Source organism: Mytilus trossulus, chromosome 5 (assembly GCF_036588685.1).
Source record: "Mytilus trossulus isolate FHL-02 chromosome 5, PNRI_Mtr1.1.1.hap1, whole genome shotgun sequence".
Classification (NCBI taxonomy): Eukaryota; Metazoa; Mollusca; class Bivalvia; order Mytilida; family Mytilidae; genus Mytilus; species Mytilus trossulus.
In genome coordinates, this window is record NC_086377.1 from 56126917 (window position 1) to 56150897 (window position 23981).

General features: G+C 32.7%; 1 protein-coding gene across 1 annotated transcript; it reads right to left on the minus strand.

Annotated features, from left to right (window-relative positions):
* Positions 1 to 388: 388 nt before the first annotated feature.
* On the minus strand, positions 389 to 5178 carry LOC134719734 (BTB/POZ domain-containing protein 2-like). The gene is made up of 3 exons (XM_063582694.1): positions 5131 to 5178; positions 3051 to 3304; positions 389 to 1578 (listed from the first exon to the last, which is right to left on the minus strand). The coding sequence occupies exons 2-3, from the start codon at positions 3302 to 3304 to the stop codon at positions 519 to 521; spliced, it is 1314 nt and encodes a 437-aa protein (XP_063438764.1). The 5' UTR covers positions 5131 to 5178; the 3' UTR covers positions 389 to 518.
* Positions 5179 to 23981: the final 18803 nt, after the last annotated feature.

Below are 23981 nucleotides of genomic sequence, written 5' to 3' on the forward strand. Positions count from 1 at the left end.
AAAAGTTGCTAAGACAGGGCTATGAATCCATCAAATTAAGGTCATCACTCAAGAAATTTGACAGTCGCCATCATGAGCTGATTGGCCATTATGTCAAAAGTGTGTCAACAACTATATCTGATATTCTTCCTCAGTCATAATAACCTTCCATCATTACCGAACTGAACAAAGAAACAACAGGACGGTGCCGTATACGGTACAGGAAATGCGTACCTTTCCGGAGCACCAGATTTCTCTGTCGGTTTTTAGTGGAGTTCGTGTTGTTTCTTATTTCTTATTTTTACTGTTGATGTAAATGTCCTTTGGTTTTGTGAGTCTTTGTTTACTCCTTGGTTTTGATTGTTATTGTCTGACTAGTATATACGTAAAGAACCATAAATACAAGGCAAAACCATTATAATTTATACGCATAAGAATAAAAGAATACTAAAGGGACGTTTATACTTTTCCTGAATTATTTGAAGAAAAAAAAATTAAACATAAATAGTTGATTGTTGTTTGAAATTTCAAAAATCACTTTACACACTAAAAGAAAGCCCTACAAATTGTCCTTGATTAATGTTAGTTCCAGCACCACTGACTTGAGAGTTCTTAAACTTTATAGTCACTCCAGATTGCTGGTCTGTGACAGACTCTTTACAGTTTGTACCATAATTAGTCTGACGTCCAATGTCGTCCATTTCAATTATGTAATCTCTCATGGAATAGACACGAACTGGTTTTGTAAAGTTCATCTGCCAAATTTGGGCAATATTTGGTCCAACGATTGTTTTTTTGGTTTCGTGAATCTTTTCCTCGTTTGAATCGTTCATTATTCGTATGCTTATACTTATTGCAAACTGGTTTTGTTGGTACCCATATTGTGCTGGTTGAACATAAGGAAGAACAATTACAACTCCTTTGAGCCAAATATCTTTATCTGAAAGAAAAATGAGAGACTGATTTCCCGACGATCCCATTGGTCCGGTAATCTGTCCATATCGATTGATGCTATAGGTTTGTCGTGTGAATACAGGAGCTCTCAAACTACTTGGAAAGGCTTTTGATTTTACACCGAAATGAGATTGATAAATGGATACCATTTCGTCACTCGTCAGTAAACAAGAGCTGGCAACAGCTTCAGAAAAGAATTTCATTTCAACATTTGGGAATCGTACCAGAAACAGGACACTTCCAAGAGCTTCTCTGATATTTCCACCAGAAGGCTCTAACTTGGCAAGCTCACACTGGTGTTTACCCCATTTTAAAATAAATTGACATATGTCTGTTTCAGTGCAGTCTAAATAATCTGATTTCAACACCATCTCCAAGCAATCTTTGGAAAGGTTTACCGCATGTTCTGACAGAAGGCATGCCTTTGTATTCGTCTCTATATAGTCTAAGCTATCGTTTTGGAGATCTGACAGATGGTATTGGTATGCTGTTTGTAATGTTTTTGTCGCATGCTCTGATTGTGCCGTTTTTTTAAGAACTGTCTCACATTCTCTCTTAACAGCAGCTAACATATACTTGTCAGCAGCATACAACATCTCTTTCACATTGTTATTTGTTATTGTGATGTCATCGCTATAGAAGTATCTACAAGAGAAAATAATTAGCTTCAATATAAGTTTAATAGTGGAAATAAAAATGTCACTTCATAGATTCAGTGCTTTCGAATTGCCCTTGTAGGTTAACATAAATAAAAACATATCCAATATCATCTGTAAAACAGTTATTCCATAACTGTCAACCAACTCGTGATGGCGTCTGTAAAATTTATGAAGGAATGAGTTCAACTTCACCATTCGGAACTCTTGACTTAATAGCCTCCTTGTGAGTTGCAAATCTCTATCAAGGATTTCATGTTAGGAACTACAAGCACGGGAATATCGTATCAATTGGGAGATATATAATTCGTATGCAGGCGCTGCTAAATGTTGCTTCTAAGAAATGGAAAGATCACAATTGGGTAGCTGAAATTATCTCTTTTGTAGTAAAGTAATTTTTAACCGACCCTTATTATCAATTTCAAGATGTAGGTCAAGATATGAGGCCGGCGTAAGGTGATACATTTACATCTTGTTAAATTCATCACACTGACTGGTGAGTTCGAGATCAAGAACCTTTTGGTCTTTTGTAATGAGCGTCTTTATTTAGTAGACTTGTATCAGAAATTGCTTTAATTCTCTATATCATTTGACATGTACGTTGACAATGTTATGAAATTTGATGCGACTGTCATACAAGTGAAAGGTTTAGCTAGCTATAAAACCAGGTTCAATCCACCATTTTCTACATAGGAAAATGCTGTATCAAGTCAGGAATGTGACAGTTGTTATCCATTCGTTAGATGTGTTAGAGCTTTTGATTTTGACATATATCTAGAAATTGACTATCAGGGTCGGTTGAAAACAAAACTTACGACAAAAGAGATGATTTCAGCTTCCCAATTGTGAATTTTATTTTCAAACCAAGAGTTCCAAATGGTGAAGATGAAATCATCACTTTGTAAATTTCAAAGACGCCATCACGACTTAGTTTGGAATATTCGTTTCACAAATGATATCGGATATGTTCCTTATGTTGTAACTACAATCCCGTTCCCTTTTCACGAATGTGATCTACCGAATTACACTATTTACCCTTATTTATGACATTTTTTACCTATTGTTTTTGTTTGTTTTTTCCACACATCGTTATCAATATAATTAAATTATATGCGACTGTCATTTGAGTGAGAGATTTAGCTAGCTTTAAAACCAGGTTCATGATCAATCCACCATTTTCTACATAAGAAAATGCCTGTACCAAGTCAGGAATATGACAGTTGTTATCAATTCGTTTGATGTGTTTGAACTTTTGATTTTGCCATCTGAATTGGGACTTTTCGGAGTTCAGTATTGTTGTGTTTTTACTTTATATTACGATTACCATAACACTTTCTAGTATGCAGGTACTACGGAGGAAATCTATAATAAGTCAATAAAACATGAGTGCTGAAAATAGCACTAACAATCAATAATACGATCTTCTTTTTTTTGTAAATCAATTTTATTCCATCTACTCACTTTAAAATATCTCGAAAGGTATCTTCATCAACATCGGGTAACGTTATATCCCCCTTTTCTGGTAGAGACCCTTCAAACATGGTATGGAAGACGTCACTCCGGCTAGACAGCATATACTTGTGTGCTTTGATAGGAGTTCTATCATCTCCTACTCTAAACGTGACGTCACACATGATCTCTTTCTGTAGCATATACATCATACATTCAGGTAAACCTTTGTTATCGCGCCAGTCTGTTGTATTATTGGCATCCATCTGAAATGAATTTGTGAAAAAGTTAAGTGTCCTAAATATATATACCAACTATTTATATCTATATACTAGTAAATACTATTAATTGATATATATATATATATATATACACTATTTAATTTGTAGACCAAATAGTTTTAGTCGGTTTGTCTCAGAGCCGACGATTGTCTGTAGTATTATATAAAAATAAATCATTAGTAAAATAGTGAACGGTAATGGGGATGTGTCATCGAGACAACAAAAAAACCACACGAACTTCATAACTTCATATATATATATATATTGCTTGCTTTAATAAGCATAGCCTAATGAATGTAACCACAAATAAAGATCCATAGCTTGTTCCTTGCCGTCTACGTTTTGTAAGCAGGCGGAAATTCATTACTGGTGGCACGGTAGTATTTCCTGGCCCATAAGGGATAACGAAAGCCTTTTTAGGATCTTCACAACTTTCTAATACTGCCCAAAATTCTGTTAACTGAAGTCTTTCATATTATATTATTCAGAAATGAATTTAAATATGTATCAAAATCGTTTACTTTGTTTGCTATCGTTAAAAACCTAAGGCCAGCAGTGCATTGATGTCTTTTGTCATGTGCAGTGAATACACATCTTTGTGTTTTAAATCTCAAAAATTGATGTTCAACTGTATCATGTGTTGGTAAAATTATTTCATCCACTAGCTTGGGAAAGTATGTTTAGTTGATACTGTTTTGTTTGTCCAATAACACTGTTCAGAAACATTGTACACAAAATAGCAAACTAAATTCCGGAATGCAAATATTCCAGTGCTATCAACAACTCGGCGCCCACGGCCAACTCACACCATTCAAACGCTCTCACTTATTTTCTCATCTTACACCATTTCATCACAATCCCAGCACTCAAAAAAATAAACCACTGTTACAAAAGACTATTACATTTTTATTCTTCGACATCTTACATCGACGCAGGATGGCGTCAAGGCAAATTTTAAAATAGCCTTCCAAGACGTCACAATTATTTGGACTGATATGCACATAGATCTATTCAGATCTGTTCGTTGTGTCTTTTTTTGTCGGGATGTATAAGTACACGCCCACATCCACTTGTATGTTTTGCCTATCTGATGAGTTAAGCCTTTTTCAACTGATTTTTATAGTTCGTTCTTATGTTGTACTGTTATACCACTGTCCATGGTTAGGGGGAGGGTTGGGATCCCGCTAACATGTTCAACCCCGCCACATTATTTATGTATGTGCCTGTCCCAAGTCAGGAGCCTGTAATTCAGTGGTTGTCGTTTGTTTATGTGTTACATATTTGTTTTTCGTTCATTTTTTTACATAAATGAGGCCGTTAGTTTTCTCGTTTGAATTGTTTTACATTGTCTTATCGGGGCCTTTTACAGATGACTATGCGGTATGGGCTTTGCTCAGTGTTGAATGTCGTACGGTGACCTATAGTTGTAAATGTTTGTGTCATTTTTGTCTTTTTGTGGGTAGTTGTCTCATTGGCAATCATACCACATCTTCTTTTTTATACATGATGCATGTAACACCAACTCATATCGTCGTGCCTAATATAAACAATGATATCACACTATTTACATCCAATATATTCTGTAGTGAAAATTAGTTACCCGGAATAAATACATGGTAGAATGAAATTACGATTACATTTTCAAAATGTCCTAAATTTTTGGACTACCTGCATCTATATTTCATTTACATGTTGTTTTAATACTAGTATTGTCTGTATTTGGATCATGCCTCTATTGTGCTCTTTCCATGTAGATAAAAATATTAAATTGAACAACTTTTACTATTAAATGATAAAAATAAGTAACAAACCTTGTTGATATCTCACAGTAAACTGACTGTTTATCAATGCGATTTTCCGGAAAAGGAAGTAAAATGTATCGACCACAAAAAAATATGTATTTTTAGAACGGCAATTGAGAATTGCCATACTATGTGTCTATTTTTGTAATCTATGAATAATGAACTCTTTAATACAATACGTTAACTCGATCTGACTAGTTAAGGCCCTTGTTAACCTGACTTTTATAGTTTGTTCTTTAATAGCTGACTCTACTATACTATAATGGTCTCACTCAGTGTTCTGATTGAGTGGAGAATTGAGTATTGATACTATTTGTGTAATTATTTAATGTCGTATTTCAAAAGTAATACTAAAAGAAGAAAAGAAAAAGAAATATAATATATTGAAAAGTTTTACTCAAAAGTTTTTATTTTTGAAAATTTCGAAGACATGCATGCAGCTCAGCTAGTAAGACATTTGCAGATTGAAACGAGGGGGGGGGGGGTACACATTCATTAAATTTTAAAGTTAAGCATACACATGATAGTATACATTTATAATTAAATTTTAATTGAACTGTTAAATATTTACAAAAACAAAATAGATTATTTTATAATTTTACACCAGTGTCCATATTTTTGTATCGACAATGGTTTTAAACGGACATTTTACTTGCAATTGCATAAAACATTATAACAAAATGCTAAAAATGCACGGCTGTTTATTGTTGAATCTTTGTAAATACATAACATTTCTTGAATGGGTGGCAAATATTGGTGTAAGACATTTTATGCAGAAAATATATTTTCCCTATAATTAGATTTATTTGAAAAAAATAAAAAAATAGAAGGGTTAAATGAAATTTTGAAAACAACATCCAGTTGATTAAATTGGATAAGTATATATACATAGGGCTAATATATAGCAAGCGAAAGGTGATTTTTATGTTCATGTTTTTTGTAATTTTAAAATTGAGGTATAAATGGAAGTGATTCTAAGGAGGATTTATACTGAAAAATCCAACTTTTTTTCATTTCTAATGTGTCTGAAACTTTTTTCTGTGCATTGGTATTACTATAAAAGAGATACTGCTGATACCAAAGAGATATTCAAACTCAAAAGTTTAAACTAAAATGCCGAGGCTAAAAATTAAAAAAAAAAATAACCAGAAAACCAAAAGCGCACAAAACACAACATAGAAAACTAAAAACTGAGCAACAGTTTGTTGCCTACTGTAGTACCAACCCGCTGATAAGTCTAATGTGGAAGGTCACATTCTGGAAAAGTGGACGGATTGTAGTTACGACATTAGAAAGTTTCATCTTTATTCTCCACCTACGATAGTAGAGTGTCATATTTTTTTTTCTTGTTTTCCGTTCGTTGGTTCATTTGTCCGTCCGTATGTTCGTCTTTCACGCTTCAGGTATTTTTTTTGTTAAGGTTGCACTTTGTAAATACAGCTGTTTCTCAAAACACGCCTCTTTTTGGGAGATCTTGAATATTCATAGAAAATTAATTTTGTTTACATACTGGTTACCAGTTATGCTCTCTGTGTTCCGTCTCACAGAGACAACTTGGAAATGTGACCAGTAAATAAACATGTGCACATTGTTTACATTGAAATCTGTGGTAACCTTTCACTCGAGGTAGGGGTAGTTAAGAAAATTAGTTTTAGTCTAAACTCTGAGATGTTCAGGTCATATAAACGTTGAAAATATGCCACACAGCCCTATATTTTGACCTCTAAAAAATGTGGTGCATATTACCTTTCAATTATAGGATAAGATTTTTTTCAAAACTTCATAGTAAAAGTGGTACAGTTTTAGCCGTAAAAGAAGTTCCTTTGGAAAATTGCATTGTTAATATTTACAGAAATGCAACCTTAAGGTAGTTTTCTTAAGGAAGTTCTAGTTCAATCAAATTAAAACTATGTACACATGTTTCGTATATTATGACCATTCTAATTTTAATTTAAATAATAGTTCTAACTCCAATTTTACGGTCCACTGAACATATACAATGATAGTGCGAGTGGAGCATCCGTGTTTTATGGACACATTCTTGTTTATATATATATCATTCTAACATGACGTCCTTCAAACGCTTTGAGTACACACCCGTGGAAAAATATGAATATATTGGTTGGGCTGTTCCGATTGTACTCCCACGTCACATGATTGTTTATGAATGAAGTACACGACGTCATAGAATAATGACGTAATAATTTAAGCATTTTACGGGAAAATACACGCTTCTGATACCGAAAATCATCACAACAAAGAAACGTAAACAAACGATGCTAAAATGTGGTATAAGCCCTTTTTTTCTATACATAAAAGATATATAGATAAATTATCATTAAAATTCATCCAAATTTATCTAAATATATTATTGTAAATAGTTTTAGCATGTCACTAATTCTGTTTACTCCGTTCTTTACCGCCAATCTAAAAGTGCGTTAATTTATGGGAACGGCAAATAATGGCCTCCACCTAGAGCGCTTCGATCCAAATAAATTGCCGTATTTGTCTTATTTGAATCGAAATAATTCATAGGGGGCTTGAATATATCTAGATTTTACCACGGGTTGTCCCTTTATGCCGATATTTTACCCCTCGCTATCGCTCAGGGTAAAATATTTGTCATAAAGGGCCAACCCGTGGTAAAATAACGATATATTCAAGCCCCCATGAATTATTTCTTAAGTATAAATGATTTTTCTATGAAGAGAATGTAGTATAATTGCCAATGCTACAAACTCTCCACAAGAAACCAATTGACATAGAAATTAACAACTACAGGTCTCTGTATGGCCTTCAGGTGGCACGGTAGTATTTTCCTGCCATAGGCGACAATGTTAACATTTTTCAGATTTTCATGACTTTCTAACACTCCCCAAGACCCAAAACCTACTGTAACTTGAAGTACTTTCATTCAGATATTCAAAAATAAATGAGAAACACCATCATGACCGTTTACTTTTTTAGCTATTGTCACCAGTCTAAGGGAACCAGTCATTTACATCATATTTGGCCGCAGTAAATGTAATATTCTAAAAAAATTGTAAAAAATTTATTTCAATAGTTACATTTGAAAATTGCTATTTTTCAGACTCATAATTGGTTAAAATACTTGAAAAAAATGTTTCTGGTTGATAATCCATTTCAATGTCCAATCACAGTGTCATAAGTATTCACCTAAGTAGGGTACACAAAGGAGCAACCTAAAACGTAGGAAGCAAATACTACCGTGCCACCTTAACCACCACTTAATTAAAAGAATATGCTGTAAATGTCTTTTATTCACTATCTATAATCATTTCTTAAACTGTCTGAAAAATCTTGAGGTGTTCTTACATCCATTCCATGAAATCAGAGGAAAATCAAACGACTACCCATATGCTGCGGAAATCCAGTTTTCAACTCTGAAAAAGAAGAAATAAGACTAATTAGTATTTTATAATTTTTGACATTAAATACAATGAGCACTGCATCTTATTATGTTTTATTTGAAGTAGAAATGAAATGCACTTCATTTAAAGGTAAAATGGAGACTGATGGTCACATTTCAGGCCAGCTTGAGGCCTTTTAGTATCATTATTTGTTTTTATTTCAGGTGTTTTTTTGTCAAATTTCAAAGTATTTATTCCTATTTCATATAAAAAGTAACATGTAGAGTGTTTATTTCTAGTGTAATATTAAAACAGTTGATAACCTAATGCATTTCTGTCAATTAGAGGTAAATTATTATTGAAATGGCATTTTATTGGATGTATGATGTCAGAGGTATATATATCTATTACTTTCTTGCACTATAAATCACTCAACACACTCTGACTAACTAGATGCTGAGTCAACTTTTATGCTACTATTGACAGATCCAATTCCACCTGTCCTGACCTTTCCCTGATACAAAAACCCAATTAAATTTTTCTAACTGTAGACAAAGATAAGTTTTTTATGAAAATTTGTGAAATATTTAACCATGAAAGGCAATACTAAAAGAAAAAAAGGACACTTTTCTTCCTTAAAACAGCCTGATTCAAACAGAAATGGAAGTTCCAAAGGTCTTAAAGTTAAGGATGTTAAGAGGACTTATGTGAGACTTAAAAAGACAACACAAAAAAAAGTGAAATGCATTCCAAGAAGTGTGCAGCTGGTTGCGGCCAATAATGAACTGCCCGAAAACTTTGAAACTACTGTACTTCTAAGACCCAAGCAGGACTCTTCATTTCTGGACTGTAAATCAATGACAGCTGAAAATATCATTCGGTAAATACTAATATTATTATTTTTTTACCCATTTAAATCATTTATTTAAGAAATAGGGGAATGACAAAATAAAAATCAACTGAATTGTACTGTTATTTTACCCCTTAAATAAGATAAATTCAATTATTTTTATGAAAAAAAAGCAAACTTTAACAAAAATAGTTGTTAAACTTACTACAATTAATACTTTAAGACTTCTTTTCTACTTTTATAACACAAATAATACCTGTACAGCTGTCAAAATATATTTTTACATTAATTGAAACATCTGGTGTAAGGGAGGTAATTCTCGTTGAAAACTTCAGTCTTGAAAAATTTCTATTTTCCCATTTAAATAAGTTTTAACACTATTCCTGAACATTTTTTTTGTTACGGTAGGGCAGAACAAGACACGTACAGACTGGTACATTTACAAAAAAGCAGTGAAATGTGGAATGAAAGCTTTCGACAACATTTAAGTAAAAGACCAACCTGTAAAGGCAATCTCCAGTGGAATACTGATAAAGAAGAACAAAGAGGCTTTGTATGGAGAGCTACACTCAATTGTGATAATTGCAACTTCATTTCTGAAAAGTACAAGTTATATAAAGAAGTCCAAACAACAAAAAAGGGGCCAAAGCCTGCCGCAATTAATTATGGCATGCAAGAAGGACTTTCGCAAGTTTCAATGGGTTCGTCAGGACTTCGAAAAATTTTATTGAGCGGCAACATTCCTGCTCCTTCAACAAAGGGTATGCAAAATTCTGCCAACAAAGTGAATGAAAAGATTGAAATTCAAAATGTAGCTGATATGGCTGATATAAGAACTGAACTAAAAACAATAAATAAAATGCGGGGTCATCCAGAATCTCATATTGATGTTGAAGGCGACGGATGTTATAATAATCCCCTATACAGTGGTATTGGTAAAACTCCATTTCAGCCGGCAACCCAAAGTTGTTATGTTGTTGTTGAAAACATGACAGATAAAAAGCTTGTAATCAATTTAGTCACAAAAAATAAACTGTGCAGTCATGGGAAGGATCATAGTAATGAAAACATCAATAAAAAAAATTGTAAATGTACACAAAACTTACAAATGGTCGAAAGCATAGGGAATGAGCAGCGGAGTGCAAGTGAGAGCTTATCTAAACTGTACAGTGAGGGTTTTGAAGTAAGACATATCACTACAGACCCTGACAGCAGTGCCTATAGAGCAGCTGAGCAATTGGCCTCTAATTATAATTCAAAAATAACACCTGAGCATTTAATAGATACGCGACACTTTTCTGACAATCACCGAAAACAGATAAAGAAAAATGAAATTTTAACTAGTTTGATGCCGGCTAGGACTAAAAAACAACGAGATGATCTAATTGGCAGATTCGCATTAGATCTAAGCCAAAGATGTCATGCCGAATACAAATCTGCATTAAAACATTGTGATGGGAATTTCCAAACCTTCAAAAGAAAGCTGTCTCACACAGTTGATGCTATCATTCTTTGTTATCAAAGTAAACATTGCATCTGTAAAAGAAATTCCTTTGTTTGCAAGGGGATAGAAGATCCATGGATCAACAAGAGCATCTATTTGCCTAAAACCTTTAAATTAAATCTAACTCTGAAACAGCAGTCAGAATTAAGAAAATGTATTAATTACAGACTAGGCCCAAAAGAATTAGAGCGCACTAAACTGGGAACAAATACCCAAAAATCTGAATGTGTCAACAGAATAATTAGGCGTTCCTTACCTAGAAGTAATACATTCAGCAAAAATTTCCAAGGCAGGGCGAATAGCGCTGTTTCTTCAGCAAACCATGGCCCGGGTGAATCCGTGATGGCTTTATGCTTGTCTGTTGGCGCACCGGTCACAGCTGGATCTAAAGTTCACACACACCTACAGCAAGAACAAAAAATTTATGAGAACCACAAACAATATAAAAAATTAGCTAAATATATGAAGAACAGGAAACAGAAAGCTAAAGCAAAATTTGATTTATACTCTAAAAATCAGGAGGTAAATAAATATGAAAAGGGTATGCTACTTAAGAGCCAAAAAAATATTCGACAAAAACTGGCCGACACAGCAAGAGGTGATCATGAAGCGTACACGAAGAAGGCTAAAAAAACATAGGATAAGAATACCTTTTGTATCATACCATGCAGTAGGGATAGTGTAGTTTCGAACAGTTTCCTTTTTTAAAACATTCATGTCTGTTCATATTTATACAATGAGGCTCATGCACAAGATGTTCAATTAGGATACATTTCTTATTGTTGCATAGATGACTGACATCTAATTGTTCTCCATATTCATTTTTATTTTGTAAATGAGGATGTAATATTTTATTGTGTGCCATATATACAAGTCTGTGAGTCTTTTCAACAGTTTTTTTTCCATCTGGCCAGGTTACTCTCTTCCTGCCATAGCCAGCATCAGAACAGGCACCATTCCACTGCATGCATTTATTGCCGAGGGGTAAAATAGAGCTTTTTCTGCATAATTCAAGTAAAATGTTTTCAAAGAATGCTTCCATAATTAATGACTTAGGCTACATGTGTCAAAAAACAGAAAAGAATTTGAATACAGCGGCAATTACCATGACAACATGGGAGACATGTATCTCGGTTAAGGTGGCACGGTAGTATTTTCCTGCCATAGGCGACAATGTTAACATTTTTCAGATTTTCATGACTTTCTAACACTCCCCAAGACCCAAAACCTACTGTAACTTGAAGTACTTTCATTCAGATATTCAAAAATAAATGAGAAACACCATCATGACCGTTTACTTTTTTAGCTATTGTCACCAGTCTAAGGGAACCAGTCATTTACATCATATTTGGCCGCAGTAAATGTAATATTCTAAAAAAATTGTAAAAAATTTATTTCAATAGTTACATTTGAAAATTGCTATTTTTCAGACTCATAATTGGTTAAAATACTTGAAAAAAATGTTTCTGGTTGATAATCCATTTCAATGTCCAATCACAGTGTCATAAGTATTCACCTAAGTAGGGTACACAAAGGAGCAACCTAAAACGTAGGAAGCAAATACTACCGTGCCACCTTCAACAATAAACTTAACCGCATAGTAAGATATAAAAGGCCCTGAAATGACAAAATGGTAAGCAATAATTCCTGTTTGTTTTAAATTTTGTTTTCTTTTTCATTTCATCTGTAAAACCACGAACTCTCGTATCATGCTCATCATGCTTAATTATTGTCATGAATGTAATATATTATTGATCATTCGATTGAATGTATTTATTGTTAAAATATAGGAATAGTCCTAAGTAGGTTGAGAATATTTTCTGTGACAATTTTTTTTTACCAAGGAGAGATGATAAAGACAAATGCAAAGGTGTAAATGAGCTACTTTGCTGGTAGAACACTCTTTAACTAACAGCTTCCATACAGATGTTTAGATCCAGGATAGTTATATTAAATGAGAACAACGGGTAGTTATACGATGAATTAATAAATAATGCTTCATATCTATTGCACAAGCCGAACATTTATGCATTGAATGTCTCTTGAGTCACGCCGGACACAAACATTTAAAAATTTGAAAATCGAAGGTACCAGGATTATAATTCTTCATGCCAGATGCGCGTTTCGCATACATAAGACTTACACATGTACCAACGTCTTTTAATTTTGGTCGCCCTTTTTAAACAGATTCAAATGAATACGATATTTGTCGAAAAATAGATTTTTAATATAAAAATTAACAGTATGTCTTACAACAAATATATTGGCAACCAAAACGGCACTAGTCAACGTATGACAAATAAAGATAACAAAGAGATTAACATAAAACTACTTGTAATAACTTTATAGAATTGATATCAAAAGCTTTCTGCACGCCTCAGTCTGTTTTTTACTCTAAGGCGTTTCTTTAAAGTATCAGTGTCTTCAATAAATCTTCCAAGTTTCTTCATTGTCTGCTCAATGCTATGATCATTCTACAAAAATTTAAGAATATAAATAGTAAATGAATGTTTACTTTGTTTTCACATACAAAAAAAGAAAAAAAAACCCATTTTGGTCATTTGATTTGTTATTCGTTGCTGAACATTATAATATAGTTGTTTATAGTTTATCTCTATCTATAAAAGTATACAAGATGATAACCAAAAAACGGCGAAATTCCCTAAAAATTGCCAATTAAGGGGTAGCAATCCCACAACCAGTTGTCCGATTCATCTGAAAACTTCAAAACAGATAGATTTTGACCTGATCAACAATTTTACCCCATGTCAGATTTGTTCTAAATGCTTTGATTTCAAAGATTTGAACCAAAATCTACATTTTACCCCTATGATCTATTTTTAGCGATGGTGGCCATTTTTATTGGTTGGCCGGGTCACCAGACACATATTTTAAACTTGATACCCCAATGCTGATTGTGGTCACGTTTGGGTTAATTTGGCCCAGTAGTTTTAGAGGAGAATATTTTTGTAAAAGTTAACGACGACGAACGACGGACGTAAAGTGATGAGAAAGGACCAGGTGAGCGAAACATGTAGGTTTTACAGATGTAGGTTGAACATATAAACCTAGACGGCAAAGACATAATTTCGTCGAATGGTGCAAAAACTCGCATTTGCTTTTAACTTCTATTTCTAATATTTTTTCTGATTAATTTTGTGTATTTTCATATTTTTTTACACTACACAGTATTCGGTTTATCGTTTAAACTTATCTGTTTGCATTGTTTTTGGTTGTCTTAAGATTACGGTTTTCTCATATCAAAGCGTTCAATCTATAGCGATCCTACATCAAAATGTGAGATTGGAAGTTTATATACACCAAGTCCTACTCAGAATTTGTAAAACGTCATCAGTGTCTAAGTAGAAATTTGACGAACCAGGGGTATGTCAAAGAACGTCTCGTCCTTTTTTCTAAAAAAGTTCATCGGAAGGTACCAAGACCGTCAAGTTGTTGATAAATATTCCGTATCAACTTCTCAAATAATACACGATGGTCTTGGATGTATATATTCTGCGTACTGATGTTGTTTATCATGTTAACAACGTGTTTTGTTGTTCTTTTATTTGTCTTTGTTCTATTATTAATATTACTTTTACTGTTGAAAGGTTTTATGTGATATCCGTTTGACGTGGCTCGGTACTTATAAATCTCGTCAACGTATTTGTATTGGCTTTCATTTTTTAGTGATTTGTTTTGTATATGCGACTTTTTGTATTTCTTTTGTTCTTATAACGTGACTCTGTACTTTAAAAGATCCCGTCAGTATGATATTGTTCTATTATATGTCATTATGATATATTTCTATTATGAAGTACTATATACGTTGAACCACAAACGTCAAAATCATTCGATCGCGTAGTGGAATCAACTGTTTTTAGATTCTTATCAATACTATATATAACTTTTGGACTAGTTTAAATCTCGGTCTAATTCTGAAATTTATTCTTACATACATTTGATTTTTTAACCCTGTATGCTAACATTGCTTATGTAAATTTTAAAATTGTTTGTATGCGCATTGAACGACAAATTTATGTGACGTATAAAAATTTCTGACGTCAGACACTCAAATCAATCAATGTATTCGTAGATAGTAGATGTGTTTGTGTTCTGTTAAATTGTTCCTTTTTAAATTGATTGTTATACGATGATGACTGATGTACCCATATTTAGACTATTTTATTTATTGTGTCTGTTTAATTAACGCATCAATGTAAATATAACGGAATTTGATGAGACTGTTATTCAAGTGAGAGGGTTAGCGCTATAGAACCAGGTTTCATCCACCATCTTATAAATTTGAAAATGCCTGTTCCAAGTCAGGAATATGACAGTTTTTGTCCATTCGTTTTTGATGCGTTTTGTTATTTGATTTTGCCATGTGATTATGGATTTGCCGAATTGAGTTCAGTATTTTTGTGATATTACTTTTTGAAAGCATTTCTGAACGACACATATCCCTATGAGAAAAAAACATTCACCACCTCGTTTCCGTTTTCGTTAATAAAAAATACCTTTTGTTTCTCCAGAATTATTCTACATGGAAGAGACCACCCTCGTTTCTTGGTTTTCTTGACAAATTTAGTGGCAGAGAAACCTGTCATAATAACATTTCCTGATCTTTTGGTTTTGATAAAATCATGGACAGGCACAATGTTGGTATTCCCCTGCCAAAAAAATATTTATAGTAGGTTTAATTCTCAATTCTCCGTCATATTCTTTAAGTCAGGTTTAAAGAAAACAGTTTATATCAAACGCTGCTGTTTAAAATCAAAATTTATCAATCTTATTCGAAATGACTACAAATAAGAAATATATTGACGTATTAGTTTTCAAAATTAGTTTTTAGGTCTCGTTCAATTGACGATATTTCGATATTCGCAACACTAAGCAAGTTGAATCATTAATTAAAATATCACCATGCAATCTTACTTCTTACCGCGAATTTGTATGATGGTTGTTAACATATATATAGACTTGATAATGCAAAAAAGGGAACACACATGAATAGTACAAGATACAATTTTAATATCTATTTTCTTAATTGCATTAAATTAAAGTCTTCAAAACATTAACATAACGATTACCTTAACTATAATTTGCTTAGTTAAAATATTCCGTCTCCACAAACAAACTCCGACAGTGAATATGGCTATTACAACTATGGGGACAGATAACCCTAATACAATCAGTATTGGGTTCCTGGCATGTGGTGTGTCTGCTGATAAAATATTTCTTGCTCTAAAAAATGCAAGCACATGTCATTTTATTTTACAGTGGTAGAAGTACGAATAAATGATAATACAATAAAATGTAATCTAGGAATTCTACTTTTTCTAAGTTCAAAACAGAAGTAAGATAATTTTGTTGAAATACACTTATTACATCATTTGTTAGTACATGAGCACCACTACAAGTGCCACGTATGGAATAGAATCTGCTTATCTTTCCATAGTAACTGTGATCAGATCTGGATGCTTATGAGGTTAACGTTGCCCCGTCTTCTAATTGTCGTGTTATGTTTTTATACTTTTGTTTGTGTTTTTATTCTTTTCTTTGGTTGTCATAGCGTTATCGGTTTGATAATTGATTTATGAGTTTGAATATCCCTTTGATATATTTCGTCTCTCTATCATCCGACTCAACAACCCGAAATGCCTATTCATTTTTTTCTTTTCGAAAAAGGCATATCAGTATTTTTTTTTGTTTTTCTCTTGGGTAACTGTATCAAAGAGCACAACAACAATATAAGTAAAATGCATGCAGGTAGTCCTTCTTCTTGGCTAAGAAATGTTGACTTGTCCGACTTTTAACGAAGACAGGAAAATGCACAATTCTAATGTTTTTGTTACCAGTACTATCAAAAAAGAAGATGTATGTCATAAGTTACCTATTGTGGCGTGATACAACTTCCAAAAGAACCAATGATAGTGTGAGTAAAACTATTATTCACAAAAAGTAGTTAACACAACTGTGTAAAGAATCTAATATTATGATAGAATAGCAAAACCCTTGGGCGTTTTTTTTCTCTTAAAAAATCAGTGTGCCTCAAAAAATTCACCAATTTTAATAAACATATAAAATTTGGGGCGAAAGATACCAGAGGGACACTCAATGATATAAATGATAGACATGTTTATAAACATACGTTGTACTTGGATTATTGAACGAACAAAAAACTCCATGTTTGGCTTTTCTTGATATTTTGCAATGATGACAAACATCTTTGATAAGATCACATGGACTCTTGATCTCTTGACTTGCTGGAAAATAAAACAAGCAAATGACATTTTAACATGTGTAGCTGATTAAACAAACAAATGTCATTTTAACATGTGTAGCTGATTAAACAAACAAATGTCATTTTAACATGTGTAGCTGATAAAACGAACAAATGTCATTTTAACATGTGTTGCTGATTAAACAAACAAATGTCATTTTACCATGTGTACCTGATTTAACAAACAAATGACATTTTAACATGTGTAGCTGATTAAACAAACAAATGTCATTTTAACATGTGTAGCTGATTAAACAAACAAATGTCATTTTAACATGTGTAGCTGATTAAACAAACAAATGTCATTCTAACATGTGTAGCTGATTAAACAAACAAATGTCATTTTAACATGTGTAGCTGATTCAACAAACAAATGACATTTAAGCATGTGTAGTTGATTAAACAAACAAATGTCATTTTAACATGTGTAGCTAATTAAACAAACAAATGTCATTTTAACATGTGTAGCTGATTAAACAAACAAATGTCATTTTAGCATGTGTAGCTGATTAAACAAACAAATTACATTTAAGCATGTGTAGTTGATTAAACAAACAAATGTCATTTGAACATGTGTAGCTAATTAAACAAACAAATGTCATTTTAACATGTGTAGCTGATTAAACAAACAAATGTCATTTTAACATGTGTAGCTGATTAAACAAACAAATGACATTAAAGCATGTGTAGATGATTAAACAAACACTATTGGATTCGTCTTTTTTATATGACACTAATTTGTGCGTATGTTACATTCTGGAACCGGGAGCTAAAAAAGTGTTCAATAACAACAGTATCAGTACTTAATGTTTAATCACCAGATGTTCATTTTAGCACTCAATACCTTTTCAGTGTGATGCTCGGGTATACTATAAACTTATTTGATTCAGGCGATACTGATGTAGATATGATTATATACATTACAAAACTTGTCCTGATATGTTCTTTTCTTCATTTACACCGACTAAGTGTTTTATATCCTTTAATAACATTGAGAAAGGAAATGGTGAAGCAGTCCTTTTGTAGATTATCTGTTGATAAAAAAATAAAATACTACGGATTTTCCACACAATGAATCGATTACATTAGTCTTTGGCATAGACATGACAGAATCTACATTTAATACGGACTGCTTAATCATTGTATCAATCGTAGCAAGAAATCAAATAAAACAAACAAATAATTTGATACATTCTTCTTGATCTATTTAAAAGTAAAAAAAAACTTATTTGTAGTGTAAATGTTCTTACCAAAATTTGAACTTTTTCTGAACATCCCTAAGGATGATTTGTCTAATGTAAGATTATGATGCCACTGTTGATGTATGTTCATTAGTTTGTACATAGTAGTTTGGTTTACATAATGTATCAATTTGAATGTAGTGTTTAGCTTCAGGATGTCCAAGAGATCTATGGTGTTATAAATTACTCTTATTTGTAAAGGAACTATTCCTCGTAGGATTCTGAAAGTAAATCAAAAGCAATAGAATAAGTCATGTTTGATACTATAAGATAGCAAAAGTTAATTGTGCAGGTTTCCTGATTATGAAAAAAAGTAAAATCACAAAAATACTGAACTCAGAGGAAAATCAAATTGGAAAGTCCCTAATCACATGGCAAGATAAAATGAGAAGAACTGTCATCCTGACTTGACACAGGCATTTTCAAAAGTAGAAAATGGTGGATTAAACCTGGTTATGTAGCGCTAAACCTCTCACTTAATTGACAGTTTCATCAAATCTATATTTACAATGATGCGTGAAGCTACACACACAAAACAAATCTCTTGTTCATCGGTCAGTGATGTTAATTATTTTACTTGTAAATCAATTTTCTAGAAATGAAAAAAAGCATCTTAAAATCTTGTCTTCTTTAATTGAAACACTATCATACCTCCATCTAGTGATAACAAGATCTCGGAAAGCATTGGTTTTGTTAAAGAATGGGATCAGCTGAAAATAACAAAAAAAGTAAAATAGTTTCATCTACTTTATCTGTTATTAATTTCGAACTAGTTTTAATTCCAAAATAAAGTAGACAGAAAGTGAAGTGCAAATTGACCGAAAGAGAATACCAGAGGCTCTAAAGAGCATGTGTCGCTCACCTTAGTCTATGAGAATATCAAACAAAGCACACTTTCCAACATTGTAGATGAGAATACACCATGACAGAAATCTCTGCTTTGTTGAAAATTGTCCAAAATTTACTACGAAGTACAGGGGTAAAAATTCTGGTCGTGCTCGACTCATTTGTAGATCTTATTTTGCTATTTACAGTTTATCTCTACCTATTGTAATATTCAGGATAATAATCCAAAACTGCCAAATTTGCGTAAAATTACCAACTAAGGGACAGCAACCCATCAACGTCTGATGCATCTTTAAATTTAAGAGTAGATAGATCTTGTGATGAACATTTTTATTTGCTCTGATTACTTTAGTTACAGATCTTTAAACCATAAACTGCAGTTTACTCAAACTTTCTATTTTTTATCAATCGCCGCAATCTTGGTCGATGGGTGGTGTCATCAAAAACATTTTAAAACTATATACCCTAAGGATGATTTACTCCAAGATTGGTTTCATTTGGCTCTGTAGTTAAGAGGCGACTATTTGATTTTTCTAAAAGTTAACAGTCGACTTTTTCATTTGTTGTCTGATATCAAATCATTTCAAACACTTAAGTATTCATCCTTCTTCATATAGATAGCCTCATAGATTTGATAAAAAGGATTGAGATGATTTGTGTTCAAAGCTCTTTAACTCTATTTACAATTAAGTGACTTTTCTCATTGTTTATTCTCTTTTGCCACCCTTTAGAGTCTTGTGTAAATACATAGCCAGCTTGGCATTCTAGAAAAAAGCATGTTGTGTTTAGAAACTCAGATCTACATCTGAGATATTGATTTATATAGTCTCTTCAACGACAAATGTAAAGCTAGCATAAGTTACCTCTGTGCGTAGGTTTTTCACTATTGATTTAGTATCTAAATCAGTTTCTGTGGAATAGTTAAACTTGAACATGAGCATTATATATACAGGATGGGATGCGTTCAGGTCTACAACAATAAAACTGTATCATGAAAATACTAAATGTCAAAAACAAATTTCAGGTCAAGGGACATATTTAAACTCGTAACAGATACCAGGATTGAAATTTTGTATGTTCGCAAGACGCGCATTTCGAGCATTTTATCAATCTTTGTGATTTTGTGCTGTTTGTGCTGTTTGTGCTTTTTTTTGGTTTTTACTTCGACGCTTTCAGTTTCTTTTCTACTAATGAGTTTAAATGTCCCTTTGGTATTTTTCTACTCTTTTTTGCATACTTTTTTTGTACCAAAGTTGAATTAAAAAACAAATAGCTCTTTATGATTTAGGAGTGTGAATGAATTTATAATCGACAATTACTGTTTATCTCCTTGTTTCAAAAACGATGCGAGTTTTGCTTTCAGATAATAATTTGTCTAAACAATATTTTGCAGGCTTATTATTGTAATTTTAGTTAAGTTTTATGAAATCTTTTATATGCAGCTTGTAATTGCGTTATATACAACCAGTTTTATTCAATACAAGTGCGTGTGTGATATTTTAGAAAAAATGACAGTATTTTTTGGTCTTTGTTCATAAAATTTCATTTTGCAAGTTTGTACTCTCTATGTTAGATAGTATCAATCTACATATGTTCAAGACCAAACATTATGATGCAAGAGTCGACTAAAATAGCATAGGTTGATAATAGGATATACTGGAACAATCGTGTTTTACTCACAAAAGTGGGGTTCAGAAAACTGTACACCAATTTCTGTAAAACATTAAGTCTATTAATGTTATATAATATAAATACCAAATTAATACCAAATTCTGGTTGATCAGGTTTTTATTAGATGATGACAATAAGAATGAACCGTTTAATCAATGTTACAAAATCAATTGAGGAAATCCGATGAACTCTTAAATAACCAAGACATACTGAAAGTCTCTTGTAATATATGCATTAAGCACAATGCTAATACTGACTCTATTTTGATGTTTGAGTATTGTTAAGTAATATTCATTTCATTTTGAATTTTGGATGCAATTTCCTGCACTTTTGTTTCTAAGTAGGGCGGTCTTTTAGACTAAACAAAAATGTTTTATCACCTTTTATATTTATGGAGATTATTTCACAATTATTATGGAGAAATTAAAAATATTTTATTCTCGTATGAACAAAGTGAAATTTATAAGCTCATTTTAGTTAATATAATAATTTACCTGTGCTGGTCACTTCTGTACTGTTATTTGTTCGATTTATTGTTGGTGAATTATCTTTCCCATGAGTCACAGAATACTGGTTATCTATTATGGTTGTGTCGCTACCTAATGTGCTAGATGCAATTGTTTTATCAATAATGGCAGTTGATGAGTCCGTGAAACCATGATGTATTTCCTGCAATGTCGTCATATAATGTTCACTTACTAACTTAGGATTTTGTTCGGATGATGTACTTATTCCAGCTGATGATGTTACAGTATTTGTTGATGACTGGTTGAAAAATGTGCTGTTATCATCTACTGCGTGTGTTAAATCTACGTATTGTGATGATGTTGCCATGTTTTGTATCGAGGTTATTATATTTTGTGATGACGTGATCAAACGTTGAAGTGACGTGATTATACGTTGTGGTGACGTGATCATACGTTGTGATGAAGTGGTCATACGTTCTGGTGACGTGGTCATACGTTCTGGTGCCGTGATTATACGTTGTGGTGACGTGATCATACGTTTTGAAGATGCAGTGATGGTTGGCATAATAGTAGTTGATAATGAATTCGTTGTTGGAAATGATAATTCCTCTACCGTTGATTCTACTTGAGATCCAGAAGTTGTCGATAAAGATGAAGGAATGGTAGACATCGATGTTCTGGTGTGTTGATATGGAAATACAGCTGTTGTTAGTTCTACTGTCAAACAGAAAAATACATATAACAGTTGGAAAAATAAGACAACATTGTAACTCATCTGTTTTCGTGATTAAGTTTAAGTTGTGTTAAAGTCAAATCTGGTTCGCTTGGTTTAAGTTTGTTACCTCGATTTAGTTTTTTGTCCATGGATTTATGAGTTTTGAACAGCGGTATACTACAGTTGCCTTTATTTGCATTTATAAAAAAAATAGCAGAGACCGAAGTGGATAGTTAACAGTGACTTTATAGTTAAAAAAAAAAATTAAAAAAAATGAACATTTATGTATGTATATATAGAAATATTGCATTTAATTTAATTAAAAAAAAACTGATTTTGAAAAAGGGGGAGGGGAAACAAATTGTCCAAAAGTACCTGCAAAAATTAAAACATCAAAATTCCGATCAAAATTCGCTAAAAGCAATGAATGAATAAAGACAAAGTTTGACCTCAAACGTATTTCTCATGGAATCCATTAAATATAAAGACTGAGTTATGACAGAGCGATGTTGATATTCACTACTTGTTTAAATAGAGTTGACATATTGACATACCCGTGTTCTGGCTTCCTATGGCTTGAAGAAGGAATCCACGACCTTCAATCGTACTGTCCGAGACAAATGTGACCTCTGCAATCGATTTACTAAAGATCATTGTTGATGAAGACCGAGTTGTACCACATATTCTCTCTATCTTTGTCGATGTAAATTTAAGGAAATCACTGTTACATGCTGTGGTGTTCTGAATGTCAATCCAGATACGTCGTATCCGTAACGGAGATTGGTCCGTGGTTTTAACAGTCCATTGACATATTACGCCGGGAGGATAACTCGTGGGATACCCAGGTGACGTAATATCAATGATTTGTCCTGGATTAACTGTGATCGTTTTTGAACATGCTGAAAAAAGATGTCAAGATTACATTGTAGATGAGTTTAAACAATCAAAACATTGATGATGATACAAACTCACATACAAAACATTCAAATGATGGAGAAGGAACCAATAGTAAAAAAACATGACATCACCGACTCGTAATTTGCGTTTTAGGTGAGAACTCTTTAATTTCTCTTTTTTCTCCCTGTCTAAATCTAAATAAAAGTGTATTGAAAATAAAACATGTGCATTGACAAATAGTATACTAGTAATATTTATGTAATTTAATATCTTTACTTACAGGCTCTTAAATATTTGTTCATGGAGAACTCGCTTTCTACGTCACCAATTCGTGCGGTCATTGTCACAAGGAAAAGCTGACCCTTGTGACCTTGTGTATTTATTATGAAACGGTTGCCACGATTGGCTAAAACGATTATGCAAATCTTCGAATACTTTTGAAGTGGTCTATAGCAGAGCTTATAAGAGGTAATTGGTAGGTGATTCCCCGTCGGTGGTGACCACGTGACAAGTATTACGTTTCCAAGGTGACTCAGTGTTATGTTAACTGGTGGTTTTGGATTCTTAACTGAAAAGTAAAGAAATAGCATACTTCTGATTTTCAAAAAAAAATAATAATAAGTTTCATTTATTTTTAAATTATCCTTCACTACTTAGACGTAAGACTGGAATTCAAGGAGGAAATTTCACGTGTTCTAAACATGAACTATGTCACTTAAGGGCATACGATACAGTTACAGGGAAGGCAATGACGTTGCTAACGTAATTTGTTATTTTCGCGACGTCAAACTGTGACATATCGGGAAAAGATGCATTTTTCGACTGATTTTTATCATCCAAACTGATTTAATTTGAAAACGAGTTCATGGACCCCTATTTTTCAAAACGGCATTTGGTTTAATTTTGCAGGGAGATTATGTGACCCAAATTTTATAAAACTGTAAATATAGGATTTTTTTTAATTGTGATATACATGTAGTAAAAAATTACGTTTTTTCCTCAATCCATGAACATT